At 44.7% G+C, this 14,805-nt stretch overlaps 1 protein-coding gene across 4 annotated transcripts in view; it reads left to right on the forward strand.

Annotated features, from left to right (window-relative positions):
• Nucleotides 1–14,805, forward strand: part of LOC143774425 (potassium channel subfamily T member 2-like) — a 283,326-nt gene that overhangs the window by 87,665 nt on the left and 180,856 nt on the right. For all 4 annotated transcript variants that reach the window (XR_013215530.1, XM_077262007.1, XM_077262009.1 and 1 more), the window contains exons 3-5: nt 703–805; nt 1,456–1,503; nt 14,561–14,609. Coding sequence is in view for 3 of the 4 variants with exons in the window: in XM_077262007.1 (XP_077118122.1) it covers nt 703–805; nt 1,456–1,503; nt 14,561–14,609 (200 nt within the window). In the remaining variant the exon portion in view is untranslated. The remainder of the gene's footprint in view (nt 1–702; nt 806–1,455; nt 1,504–14,560; nt 14,610–14,805) is intronic.

Here is a 14,805-nt window from a genome sequence, read left to right on the forward strand (position 1 = left end):
GATAGTGATACAGACAAGAGGGAGGAGCTATGTGACATGGATAGTGATACAGACAGGAGGGAGGAGCTATGTGACATGGATAGTGATACAGACAGGAGGGAGGATCTATGTGACATGGATAGTGATACAGACAGGAGGGAGGAGCTATGTGACATGGATAGTGATACAGACAGGAGGGAGGAGATATGTGATATGGATAGTGATACAGACAAGAGGGAGGAGCTATGTGACATGGATAGTGATACAGACAGGAGGGAGGAGCTATGTGACATGGATAGTGATACAGACAGGAGGGAGGATCTATGTGACATGGATAGTGATACAGACAAGAGGGAGGAGCTATGTGACATGGATAGTGATACAGACAAGAGGGAGGAGCTATGTGACATGGATAGTGATACAGACAGGAGGGAGGAGCTATGTGACATGGATAGTGATACAGACAGGAGGGAGGATCTATGTGACATGGATAGTGATACAGACAGGAGGGAGGAGCTATGTGACATGGATAGTGATACAGACAGGAGGGAGGAGATATGTGATATGGATAGTGACACAGACAGGAGGGAGGAGATATGTGACGGCGAGTCCACTCCTTCCATTTGGTTACATAGAAATGAAGGAGGAGCTATGTGATATGGGCACCATTATTGGGAGCTCTTCTACAAGTTTCACCTTCTTCATTGCCTTTGTGCTTTCCAGGTTTAAGGGTCAGATTGTTTAACTTCTCTCTAAAGCTGCTGAGTTGCCTTCTGTACATCATACGAGTATTACTGGATGATCCAAGAGAAGGCAAAGCAAACTGGTGAGTATATCATGATCACTGATCGATGCTCTGAACTTTCATCACTTAAAGGGGAATTACAATATCTCAGGAGAGAGGATCCTGTGTATGAGCCTCTAAGGCTACAGGTATTTATACTGTAATGTTGGTCAGTTATCCAGAATCTGAGGTATAGAGCAACCCGATATCTATTGTGTATAGCCAGCTTTACTGCAGCAACCTGACCCTGAGGACTCAGCTCTTTTAGCAGGAGATACACATAAGTCCTGTACACCTCCCAGGAGGCTTTAATAAAGGGGCAGCGACCAAAAATTGCACTTAGCACGTCGTTGTTATAATGTGAATTATTATGTTCTGACGAGATATACAGCTTTCTTATAGATTTCGTATTTTATTAGCCACCACGATAACTACCCCTTTAAGGGATTTCATGGATGGTAACTGACACCTGTATTTTTGGGCTCATTATTTTATAGTCACTATTTTTGGGCTCTCTTTATAGTCAGCCTCCCTCCCTGCATCAAAATCTCTCACCCCATGTACCAGGGATCTGTCAATCCCTCGCTTCCCGCTGTTCCTGTGTGCTGCAGCCTCAACACCCTTATTTCTAGAGTCACCTCCTCTCTGTCTATGGTTCTACTCTGCTAATCATCCTATATTTTGTATTACAGCTTGGACTGTCCAAAGCAGAACTACTCTTCTCAACATAAATTTGATTGGTAAGACTTGAGGCATGACCATCTTCTTTGAAGAAAATAAGTACCGATCCACAGGTCAGGTAGGTGGTAACTTATTGTTTGGTGGACTCCGACCATTGGGAACCGTACCAATTTGAAGAATGGAGAACTTTTATCCCTATTTTAAAATGCAGCGGCGGGTGGGATGTCTGACCTCAGCTCCATTCATCCTCTTTGGGGCTTCCAGAAAAAAACAAGTGCAGCTTGAATCAGTGGTCGAGTTGACCATGTCGTCCATACCAATAGGGATAAAAGTTGCACATTCTGCCAGTCGGTGCTGGTTCCAGCCGTCGGACCCCCACCAATCAATAACTTATCACGTATCCTCAGTTCATGTTCACACGTTCAGTATTTGGTCAGTATTTTACATCAGTAAAATATCTGTATCTAGCTATCGCCCTATATCACTTCTCCCCTATGCCTCAAAACTACTGGAACAACACGTCTACCTTGAACTGTCCTCCCATCTCTCTTCTTGCTCCCTCTTTGACCGCTTACAATCTGGCTTCCGGTCACACCATTCCACTGAAACTGCCCTAACTAAGGTCACCAATGACCTCTTAACCACCAAGAGCAAGCGACACTACTCTGTTCTCCTCCTCGACCTGTCGGCTGCCTTTGACACAGTGGACCATTCCCTATTATTACAGACCCTCTCATCCCTTGGCATCACAGACTTGGCCCTATCCTGGATCTCCTCATACCTAACAGACCGGACATTCAGCGTCTCCCACTCACACACCACCTCCTCACCTCGCCCCCTATCTGTCGGAGTCCCACAAGGTTCAGTCCTTGGGCCCCTGCTCTTCTCCATTTACACCTTTGGCCTGGGACAGTTCATAGACTCTCATGGCTTTCAGTATCACCTCTATGCTGATGACACACAGATCTACATCTCTGGACCAGATATCACCTCCCTACTAACCAGAATCCTTCAATGTCTGTCCACTATTTCATCCTTCTTCTCCGCTAGATTTCTCAAACTTAACATGGACAAAACAAAATTCATCATCTTTCCCCCATCTCACGCGACCCCCCCAACGAACCTATCCATTACAGTAAATGGCTGCCCACTCTCCCCAGTCCCACAAGCTCGCTGCCTCGGGGTAATCCTTGACGCTGATCTCTCCTTCAAACCACATATCTAAGCCCTTTCCACTTCCTGCCGACTTCAACTCAAAAATATTTCACGAATCCGTTCATTCCTCAACCAAGAATCTGCAAAAACCCTAGTCCATGCCCTCATCATCTCTCGCCTTGACTACTGCAACCTCCTGCTCTGTGGCCTCCCCTCGAACACTCTCGCACCCCTCCAATCTATTCTAAACTCTGCTGCCCGACTAATCCACCTGTCCCCCCGCTATTCTCCGGCCTCTCCCCTCTGTCAATCCCTTCACTGGCTCACCATTGCCCAGAGACTCCAGTACAAAACCCTAACGATGACATACAAAGCCATCCACAACCTGTCTCCTCCATACATCTGTGACCTCGTCTCCCGGTACTTACATACATGCAACCTCCGATCCTCACAAGATCTCCTTCTCTACTCCCCTCTTATCTCCTCTTCCCACAATCGTATACAAGATTTCTCTCGCGTATCACCCCTACTCTGGAACCCTCTACCACAACACATCAGACTCTCGCCTACCATCAAAATCTTCAAAAAGAATCTGAAGACCCACCTCTTCCGACAAGCCTACAACCTGCAGTAACCACCGATCAACCAACCGCTGCACGATCAGCTCTATCCTCACCTACTGTATTTTCACCCATCCCTTGTAGATTGTGAGCCTTCGCGGGCAGGGTCCTCACTCCTCCTCCTACCAGTGGTCCTCACTCCTACCAGTTATGACTTGTATTGGTTAAGATTATTGTACTTGTTTTTATTATGTATACCCCTCCTCACTTGTAAAGCGCCATGGAATAAATGGCGCTATAACAATAAATAATAATAATAATAATAATAATCAGTATTTGTAAGCCAAAATCAGGAGTGAAAAAATCAGAGTATAATAGAAACACGTGCACCACTTCTGCATTTTTCACCGTCTCTAGGTTTTGAAGGCTTTAAAATACTGATGTAACATAGTGACCAAATTCTGAATGTGTGAGCATGGCCTTAGGATAGGTGATTACTTATTTTCACTGGAGAACCCGTGTATTTTTGCTACTGTGTAATAGTCACAGGACAGGGAGGGATTAAATGTCCAAGTATTTAATATCTACTGGAAATAAGGAGTATTACCCTTATTGGTATCAGAGAGAACAAGTGACCTCCATACACAACACAATCCACTATACAAAGACCAATAATACCACATACAAGGAAGAAATACCACCACACCATGACCTAACCATGTATTATCACCACACAGTGACCAAATAATACCACATACAAGGGACAAAAACCAACACACCATACCCGGTACACCTTACCACCAAATAGTACCAAATAATAACACATACAGTGGACAAATACTGCCACATCATGACTGGATCACATATTACCATCACATAGTGACCAAATAATATTAAGTACAAAAGACCAATACTACTACACCATGACTGGAGTACATATTACCACCATGTGGTGACCAATTAATACTACATACAAGGGAGATATACCACCACTCCATGACCAGACCACATATCACCAAATATTGACCAAATAATACCACATACAAGAGAGAAATACTGACACACCATGACCAGAGAAAGACAACATATTACCTCTACATAGTGACTGAATAATACCACATACAAGAAAAAAGTACCGCCACACCATGACCAGATCGCATATTTCCACTACATACACAAGTGGTCAAAATTGTTGGTACCCCTCGTTTTGATGACCGAAAAACCCACAATGGTCACAGAAATAACTTGAATCTGACAAAAGTAATAATAAATGAAAATCTATGAAAATGAACAAATGAAAGTCAGACATTGCTTTTCAACCATGCTTCCACAGAGGTTTAAAAAAAATTAAACTCATGAAACAGGCCTGGACAGAAATGATGGCACTCCTGAAAATAATGTAACAAAAGGGACATGTTAAATCACGGTGTGTCCACTAACTAGCATCACAGGTGTCTACAATCTTGGAATCGGTGAGTGGACGGTATATAGGGCTACAGATACTCACTGTGCTGTTTGGTGACGTGGTGTGTACAATGACTGATAACACCTCTATATACAGTAGATAACACAGGATCTACCATTCCCAATAGGTGATATCACAGCTCACCTCCTCCTCCTGTACAATGACTGATAACACCTCTATATACAGCAGATAACACAGGATCCACCATTCACAATAGGAGATGTCACAGCTCACCTCCTCCTCCTGTACAATGACTGATAACACCTCTATATACAGTAGATAACACAGGATCCACCATTCCCAATAGTTGATGTCACAGCTCACCTCCTCCTTCTGTACAATGACTGATAACACCTCTATATACAGTAGATAACACAGGATCCACCATTCACAATAGGTGATATCACAGCCCACCTCCTCCTCCTGTTCAATGACTGAAAACACCTCTATATACAGTAGATAACACAGGATTCACCATTCACAATAGGTGATGTTACAGCTCACCTCCTCCCCCTGTACAATGACTGATAACACCTTTATATACAGTAGATAACACAGGATCCACCATTCACAATAGGTGATATCACAGCTCACCTCATCTGTTGTGAATTCCGTTCTCGGGCTCCCTCCTGTGGTCATGAGTGGTACTGTGTGAGTTCTGTTCTTGGGCTCCCTCTGGTGGCCTTTAGCGATATGGCTGGTCTGTAGCAGGGCTCAGTTGCCTCATTTCCTGCTATGCTGGTTCCTATTTAACTCACCTGGACCTTCACTTGTTGCCTGCTGTCGTTGTATTCAGTCCTGGTTCTGATCTCTCCTGGACCTCCCTTGTGACCTGTCTCCTTCTGGAGAAGCTAAGTCTTGCTGGTTCATTTTGCTCATTATTTCCTTGAAAACGTTTCTCAGTATATGATGAGTTCAGTCCAGCTTGCTTTTATGTGATTTTTTCGCTTGCTGGTAGTTCTGGGGTGCAGAGTGCGTCCCTCACATTGTGAGTCGGTGTGGGGGTTCTTGTATTCTCTGCGTGGATAGTTTTTGATAGTTTGGTACTGACCGCACAGATCCCTTGCTATCTTCTGTCTTTCTAGTGTTAGCGGGCCTCATTTGCTAAACCTGTTTCATTTCTACGTTTGTATTTTCCCCTTAACTCACCGTTATTATTTGTGGGGGGCTGTCTAAACTTTGGGGTTATTTCTCTGAGGCAAGTGAGGTCTTTGCTTTCTCTCTAGGGGTAGCTAGTTTCTTAGGCTGTGAAGAGGCGTCTAGGTTTTTAGGTAACGCTCCACGGCTGCCTTTAGTGTGTGTGGATAGGATCAGGGTTGCGGTCAGTATAGCTCCCACATCCCCAGAGCTTGTCCTAATATTCCGGTTTACCTGTCAGGTCAGTTTTGTGATCCTACCACCGGATCATAACAGTACAGCAGGCCTACAAAGTGTTAATGCATCGCAGAAGAGGGATAAGAGAAGTCCTGAGGTCATTTTTTTTTTCTTCCTCTGCAGTGTGTCTATCTTCTCTCCTCCCCTTAATCTCTGGGTGGTTATGAATTCAGCGGCAGATATGGACATTCAGAGTCTGTCTTCTAGTGTGGATCATCTCACTGCGAGGGTACAAGGCATTCAGGATTATGTAGTTCGCAGTCCTATGTCAGAGCCTAAAATACCAATTCCTGAGCTGTTCTCTGGAGATAGATCTAGGTTTTTGAACTTTAAAAATAATTGCAAATTATTCCTTTCTCTGAGACCTCGTTCCTCTGGTGACTCTGTTCAGCAAGTTAAAATTGTTTTTTCTTTGTTACGTGGTGACCCTCAAGATTGGGCATTCTCTCTGGCACCAGGAGATCCTGCATTGCTAAATGTGGATGCGTTTTTTCTGGCGCTTGGATTGCTTTATGAGGAACCTAACTCAGTAGACCAGGCAGAAAAGGTTTTGCTGGCTCTCTCTCAGGGTCAGGATGAAGCAGAGGTTTACTGTCAGAGGTTTAGGAAGTGGTCTGTGCTCACTCAATGGAATGAGTGTGCCCTGGCAGCGATTTTCAGAAAGGGTCTTTCTGAAGCCCTTAAGGATGTTATGGTGGGGTTCCCCACGCCTGCGGGTCTGAATGAGTCAATGTCTTTGGCCATTCAGATTGATCGGCGTTTGCGGGAGCGCAAACCTGTGCACCATCTGGCGGTATTTTCTGAGCAGAAACCTGAGTCTATGCAATGTGACAGGATTCTGACCAGAATTGAACGGCAAAATCACAGACGTCAGAATGGGTTGTGCTTTTACTGTGGTGATTCTGCTCATGTTATCTCAGAGTGTTCTAAGTGCACAAAAAGGTTCTCTAAGTCTGTCACCATTGGTACTGTACAGCCTAAATTCATTTTGTCTGTTACTTTGATTTGCTCTCTGTCATCCTACTCAGTTATGGCTTTTGTGGATTCAGGCGCTGCCCTGAATTTGATGGATTTGTCATTTGCCAGGCGCTGTGGTTTTATCTTGGAGCCTTTACAATTCCCTATTCCACTAAAGGGAATTGATGCTACGCCATTGGCCAAGAATAAACCTCAGTACTGGACTCAAGTGACCATGTGCATGACTCCTGCACATCAGGAGGTGATTCGCTTTCTTGTGCTACATAATTTGCATGATGTTGTCGTGTTGGGTCTGCCATGGCTGCAGGCTCATAATCCAGTCCTGGATTGGAAAGCAATGTCTGTATCAAGTTGGGGTTGCCAGGGAATTCATGGCGATACTCCTTTGGTGTCAATTGCTTCTTCTACTCTTTCTGAAGTCCCTGAATTTTTGTCGGACTACCAGGATGTATTTGATGAGCCCAAATCCAGTGCCCTACCTCCTCATAGGGATTGTGATTGTGCTATAAATTTGATTCCTGGTAGTAAGTTCCCTAAGGGACGACTTTTCAATTTGTCTGTGCCAGAACATGCCGCTATGCGGAGTTATATAAAGGAGTCTTTGGAGAAAGGGCATATTCGCCCGTCCTCGTCCCCTTTGGGTGCGGGGTTCTTTTTTGTGGCCAAGAAGGATGGTTCTCTGAGACCTTGTATAGATTATCGCCTTCTAAATAAAATCACGGTCAAATTTCAGTACCCTTTGCCACTGTTGTCCGATCTGTTTGCTCGGATTAGGGGGGCCAGTTGGATCACCAAGATAGATCTTCGTGGAGCGTATAATCTTGTGCGCATAAAGCAGGGCGATGAATGGAAAACAGCATTTAATACGCCCGAAGGCCATTTTGAGTACTTGGTGATGCCTTTTGGGCTTTCTAATGCCCCCTCTGTGTTTCAGTCCTTCATGCACGACATCTTCCGAGAGTATCTGGATAGATTTATGATTGTGTACCTGGATGATATTTTGGTCTTTTCTGATGATTGGGAATCTCATGTGAAGCAGGTCAGGATGGTATTTCAGGTCCTGCGTGCCAATGCCTTGTTTGTGAAGGGCTCTAAATGTCTCTTCGGAGTCCAGAAGGTTTCCTTTTTGGGCTTTATTTTTTCTCCTTCTACTATTGAGATGGATCCAGTCAAGGTCCAGGCTATTTATGACTGGACTCAACCTACATCAGTGAAGAGTCTTCAGAAGTTCTTGGGTTTTGCTAATTTTTACCGTCGCTTCATCACTAATTTTTCTAGTGTGGTTAAGCCTTTGACGGATTTGACCAAGAAGGGTTCTGATGTGACGAATTGGTCTCCTGCGGCCGTGGAGGCCTTTCAGGAGCTGAAACGTCGGTTTTCTTCGGCTCCTGTCTTGCGCCAGCCGGATGTCTCTCTTCCCTTTCAGGTCGAGGTTGATGCTTCTGAGATTGGAGCAGGGGCTGTCTTGTCGCAGAAAAGCTCTGATGGCTCCGTGATGAGACCATGTGCTTTCTTTTCAAGAAAGTTTTCGCCTGCCGAGCGGAATTATGATGTTGATAATCGGGAGTTGTTGGCAATGAAGTGGGCATTTGAGGAGTGGCGACATTGGCTTGAGGGAGCCAAGCATCGTGTGGTGGTCTTGACGGATCACAAGAATTTGACTTATCTCGAGTCTGCCAAACGGTTAAATCCTAGACAGGCTCGATGGTCGCTGTTTTTTTCACGTTTCGATTTCGTGCTTTCATATCTTCCGGGTTCGAAAAACGTGAAGGCTGATGCCCTTTCTAGGAGTTTTGTGCCTGACTCCCCGGAAGTTTCTGAACTGGCTGGTATCCTCAGAGAGGGGGTGATTTTGTCTGCCATCGCTCCTGATTTGCGACGGGTGCTGCAGGAATTTCAGGCCAATAGACCTGACCGTTGTCCACCGGAGAGACTGTTTGTCCCGGACAGATGGACCAGTAGAGTTATTTCCGAGGTTCATTCTTTGGTGTTGGCGGGTCATCCTGGGATTTTTGGTACCAGGGATTTGGTGGCTAGGTCCTTTTGGTGGCCTTCCTTGTCGCGGGATGTGCGTTCCTTTGTGCAGTCCTGTGGGATTTGTGCTCGGGCTAAGCCTTGCTGTTCTCGTGCCAGTGGGTTGCTTTTGCCTTTGCCTGTCCCGAAGAGGCCTTGGACGCATATTTCCATGGATTTTATTTCGGATCTTCCTGTCTCTCAGAGGATGTCTGTCATCTGGGTGGTTTGTGATCGTTTTTCTAAAATGGTCCATTTGGTGCCCTTGCCTAAGTTGCCTTCCTCCTCCGATTTGGTTCCACTGTTTTTTCAGAATGTGGTTCGTTTGCATGGTATTCCGGAGAACATTGTGTCTGACAGAGGATCCCAGTTTGTGTCCAGATTTTGGCGGTCCTTTTGTGCTAAGATGGGCATTGAATTGTCTTTTTCGTCGGCTTTCCATCCTCAGACGAATGGCCAAACCGAACGAACTAATCAGACCTTGGAAACTTGTCTGAGATGTTTTGTTTCTGCTGATCAGGATGATCGGGTGACTTTTTTGCCATTGGCTGAGTTCGCCCTCAATAATCGGGCTAGTTCTGCATCTTTGGTTTCACCTTTTTTTTGCAATTCTGGTTTTTCCTCAGGTCAGGTTGAGCCTTCTGACTGTCCTGGGGTGGATTCTGTGGTGGATAGGTTGCAGCAGATTTGGAACCACGTGGTGGACAATTTGACGTTGTCACAAGAGAAGGCTCAGCGCTTTGCTAACCGCCGTCGCTGTGTGGGTGCCCGACTTCGTGTGGGGGATTTGGTATGGTTGTCTTCTCGTTATGTCCCTATGAAGATTTCCTCTCCTAAGTTCAAGCCTCGTTTCATCGGTCCTTATAAGATTTTGGAAATCCTCAACCCTGTGTCATTTCGGTTGGACCTCCCAACATCGTTTGCCATTCATAATGTGTTCCATAGGTCATTGTTGCGGAGATATGTGGTGCCTGTGGTCCCTTCTGTTGATCTTCCTGCTCCGGTCTTGGTCGAGGGGGAGTTGGAGTATGTGGTGGAGAAGATCTTGGATTCTCGTATTTCAAGACGGAAGCTTCAGTACTTGGTTAAGTGGAAGGGCTATGGTCAGGAGGATAATTCCTGGGTTGTCGCCTCCGATGTCCATGCTGCCGATTTGGTTCGTGCCTTTCATTCGGCTCGTCCTGATCGGCCTGGGAGCTCTGGTGAGGGTTCGGTGACCTCTCCTCAAGGGGGGGTACTGTTGTGAATTCCGTTCTCAGGCTCCCTCCTGTGGTCATGAGTGGTACTGTGTGAGTTCTGTTCTTGGGCTCCCTCTGGTGGCCTTTAGCGATATGGCTGGTCTGTAGCAGGGCTCAGTTGCCTCATTTCCTGCTATGCTGGTTCCTACTTAACTCACCTGGACCTTCACTTGTTGCCTGCTGTCGTTGTATTCAGTCCTGGTTCTGATCTCTCCTGGACCTCCCTTGTGACCTGTCTCCTTCTGCAGAAGCTAAGTCTTGCTGGTTCATTTTGCTCATTATTTCCTTGAAAACATTTCTCAGTATATGATGAGTTCAGTCCAGCTTGCTTTTATGTGATTTTTTCGCTTGCTGGTAGTTCTGGGGTGCAGAGTGCGTCCCTCACATCGTGAGTCAGTGTGGGGGTTCTTGTATTCTCTGCGTGGATAGTTTTTGATAGTTTGGTACTGACCGCACAGATCCCTTGCTATCTTCTGTCTTTCTAGTGTTAGCGGGCCTCATTTGCTAAACCTGTTTCATTTCTACGTTTGTATTTTCCCCTTAACTCACCGTTATTATTTGTGGGGGGCTGTCTAAACTTTGGGGTTATTTCTCTGAGGCAAGTGAGGTCTTTGCTTTCTCTCTAGGGGTAGCTAGTTTCTCAGGCTGTGAAGAGGCGTCTAGGTTTTTAGGTAACGCTCCACGGCTGCTGTTATGAACTATACTTTTGGGGCTCCCTCTTGTGGTCACTCGCGGTATGGTTCTTGGATCTCTTTCCCCAGGTTTGTAGTCACCTGCTTCGTTAAGACTCTGGGTGTTTCTATTTAAACTTCCTGGAGTCTCAGTTCATTGCCTGGCATCCATGTAATCAGTCCTTGTCTGGTTGCTCTTGTCTACTGGTCCTGATTTTTGCAACACAAGCTAAGTCCTGCTTTCTTGTTTTTGTTTATTTTGTATTATTCTGTTTTTGTCCAGCTTGTTCATAATGTGATTCCTGATTTTGCTGGAAGCTCTTAGGGGTGCTGATATTCTCCCCCCATACCGTTAGTCGGTACGGGGGTTCTTGGATATTCAGTGTGGATATTTTGGTAGGGTTTTTTGCTGACCACATAAGTCCGCTTTCTATATTTCTGCTATTATTTAGTGGGCCTCTCTTTGCTGAATCTAGTTCATACTTACGTTTGTCTTTTCCTCTTACCTCACCGTTATTATTTGTTGGGGGCCTGTATCTACTTTGGGGTATTTCTCTGGAGGCAAGTGAGGTCTGTATTTTCTCTGAGAGGGTTAGTTAGATCTCCGGCTGGCGCGAGACGTCTAGAACCAACGTAGGCACGTTCCCCGGCTGCTATTATTTGTGGGCTAGGATCAGGTATGTGGTCAGCTCAGTTACCACCTCCCTAAGAGCTAGTTTTTATGTTTGCAGACTTTGCTGAAGACCCTGCGATCCTCTGCCATTAGGATCACAACAGGCTGCCTTTAGTGTGTGTGGATAGGATCAGGGTTGCGGTCAGTATAGCTCCCACATCCCCAGAGCTTGTCCTAATATTCCAGTTTACCTGTCAGGTCAGTTTTGTGATCCTACCACCGGATCATAACACTCATCCTCCTGTTCAATGACTGATAACACCTCTATATACAGTAGATTACACAGTATTCACCATTCACAATAGGTGATGCACAGCTCACCTCCTCCTCTTGTACAATGACTGATAACACCTCTATATACAGTAGATGACACAGGATCCACCATTCACAATAGATGATATCACAGCTCCCCTCCTCCTCCTGTACAATGACTGTTAACACCTCTATGTACAGTAGATGACACAGGATTCACCATTCACAATAGGTGATGTTACAGCTCACCTCTTCCCCTGTACAATGACTGATAACAGCTCTATATACAGTAGATAACACAGGATCCACCATTCACAATAGGTGATGTCACAGCTCACCTCCTCCTCCTCCTGTACAATGACTGATAACACCTCTATATACAGTAGATAACACAGGATCCACCATTCCCAATAGGTGATGTCACAGCTCACCTCCTCCTCCTGTACAATGACTGATAACACCTCTATATACAGTAGATAACACAGGATCCACCATTCACAATAGGTGATATCACAGCCCACCTCCTCCTCCTGTACAATGACTGATAACACCTCTATATACAGTAGATAACACAGGACTCACCATTCACAATAGGTGATGTTACAGCTCACCTCCTCCCCCTGTACAATGACTGGTAACACCTCTATATACAGTAGATAACACAGGATCCACCATTCACAATAGGTGATATCACAGCTCACCTCATCCTCCTGTACAATGACTGATAACACCTCTATATACAGTAGATTACACAGGATTCACCATTCACAATAGGTTACGCACAGCTCTCCTCCTCCTATACAATGACTGATAACACCTCTATATACAGTAGATGACACAGGATCCACCATTCACAATAGATTATATCACAGCTCCCCTCCTCCTCCTGTAAAATGACTGTTAACACCTCTATGTACAGTAGATGACACAGGATTCACTATTCACAATTGGTGATGTTACAGCTCACCTCTTCCCCTGTACAATGACTGATAACAGCTCTATATACAGTAGATAACACAGGATCCACCATTCACAATAGGTGATATCACAGCTCACCTCCTCCTCCTGCACAATGACTGATAACACCTCTCTATACAGTAGATAACACAGGATTCACCATTCACAATAGGTGATGTTACAGCTCACCTCCTCGCCCTGTACAATGACTGATAACGCCTCTATGTACAGTAGATAACACAGGATCCACCATTCACAATAGATGATATCACAGCTCACCTCCTCCCCTGTACAATGACTGATAACAGCTCTATATACAGTAGATAACACAGGATCCACCATTCACAATAGATGATGTCACAGCTCACCTCATTCTCCTGTACAATGACTGATAACACCTCTATATACAGTAGATAACACAGGATTCACCATTCACAATAGATGATAATACAGCTCACCTCCTCCTCCTGTACACTGACTGGTAACACCCCTATATACAGCAGATAACCCAGGATCCACCATTAACAATAGGTGATATCACAGCTCACCTCCTCCTCCTCCTGTACAATGACTGATAACAGCTCTGTATACCGTAGATAACACAGCATCCACCATTCACAATAGATGATGTCACAGCTCACCTCCTCCTCCTGTACATTGACTGATAACACCTCTATATACAGTAGATAACACAGGATCCACCATTCACAATAGGTGATATCACAGCCCACCTCCTCCTCCTCTGCAATGACTGATAACACCTCTATATACAGTAGATAACACAGGATCCACCATTCACAATAGGTGATGTCACAGCTCACCTCCTCCTGTACAATGACTGATAACACCTCTAGATACAGTATATAACACAGGATCCACCATTCACAATAGGTGATGTCACAGCTCACCTTCTCCTCCTGTACGATGACTGATAACACCTCTATATACAGTAGATAACACAGGATCCACCATTCACAATAGGTGATGTCACAGCTCACCTCCTCCTCCTGTACAATGACTGATAACACCTCTATATACAGTAGATAACACAGGATTCACCATTCACATTAGGTGATGTCACAGCTCACCTCCTCCTCCTGTACAATGACTGATAACACCTCTATATACAGTAGATAACACAGGATCCACCATTCACAATAATTGATGTCACAGCTCACCTCCTCTTCCTGTACAATGACTGATAACACCTCTATATACAGTAGATAACACAGGATTCACCATTCACAATAGGTGATGTCACAGCTCACCTCCTCCTGTACAATGACTGATAACACCTCTAGATACAGTATATAACACAGGATCCACAATTCACAATAGGTGATGTCACAGCTTACCTCCTCCTCCTGTACAATGATTGATAACACCTCTATATACAGTAGATAACACAGGATCCACCATTCCCTATAGGTGGTATCACAGCTCACCTCCTCCTCCTGTATTATATTTAACATTATAGATTGTTAAAAATAAAAATGATCAAAATAACAAAATGCATTTAACATAAAAACTTGACGTAAACCATATGTAATTTTCTAACTACGCATTCCCTTCTCAGGACATAACTGGAATGACCATATGGCTTTACACAAGCTGTACTTTTTCCACTAATCTACTGGCTGACACTAATAGTCCAGAAAGTGTACCGTGTCCGATATAACATTTCTGTCTGGAGGACCTGACATCTACATATAGCAAAATTGAAATCTTCTTCAAAACGTCAATTGAAATGTTACTAATACAATAATGATTTATTTTCCAGGACTCCTATTATTTGGGTAAACAGACCAGTTCCTTTGTGGGGTCTTCAGGTAAATTTCACAGAATATTACTATTATGTGGTCCCTGTATATCACTATTATGTGGTCCCTGTATATCACTATCATGTGATCCCTGTATAGCACTATCATGTGGTCCCTGTATATCACTATTATGTGATCCCTGTATTTCACTATTATGTGGTCCCTGTATATCTCTATTATGTGGTCCCTGTATAGCACTATTATG

Source organism: Ranitomeya variabilis, chromosome 5 (assembly GCF_051348905.1).
Source record: "Ranitomeya variabilis isolate aRanVar5 chromosome 5, aRanVar5.hap1, whole genome shotgun sequence".
In the NCBI taxonomy this organism is placed as follows: Eukaryota; Metazoa; Chordata; class Amphibia; order Anura; family Dendrobatidae; genus Ranitomeya; species Ranitomeya variabilis.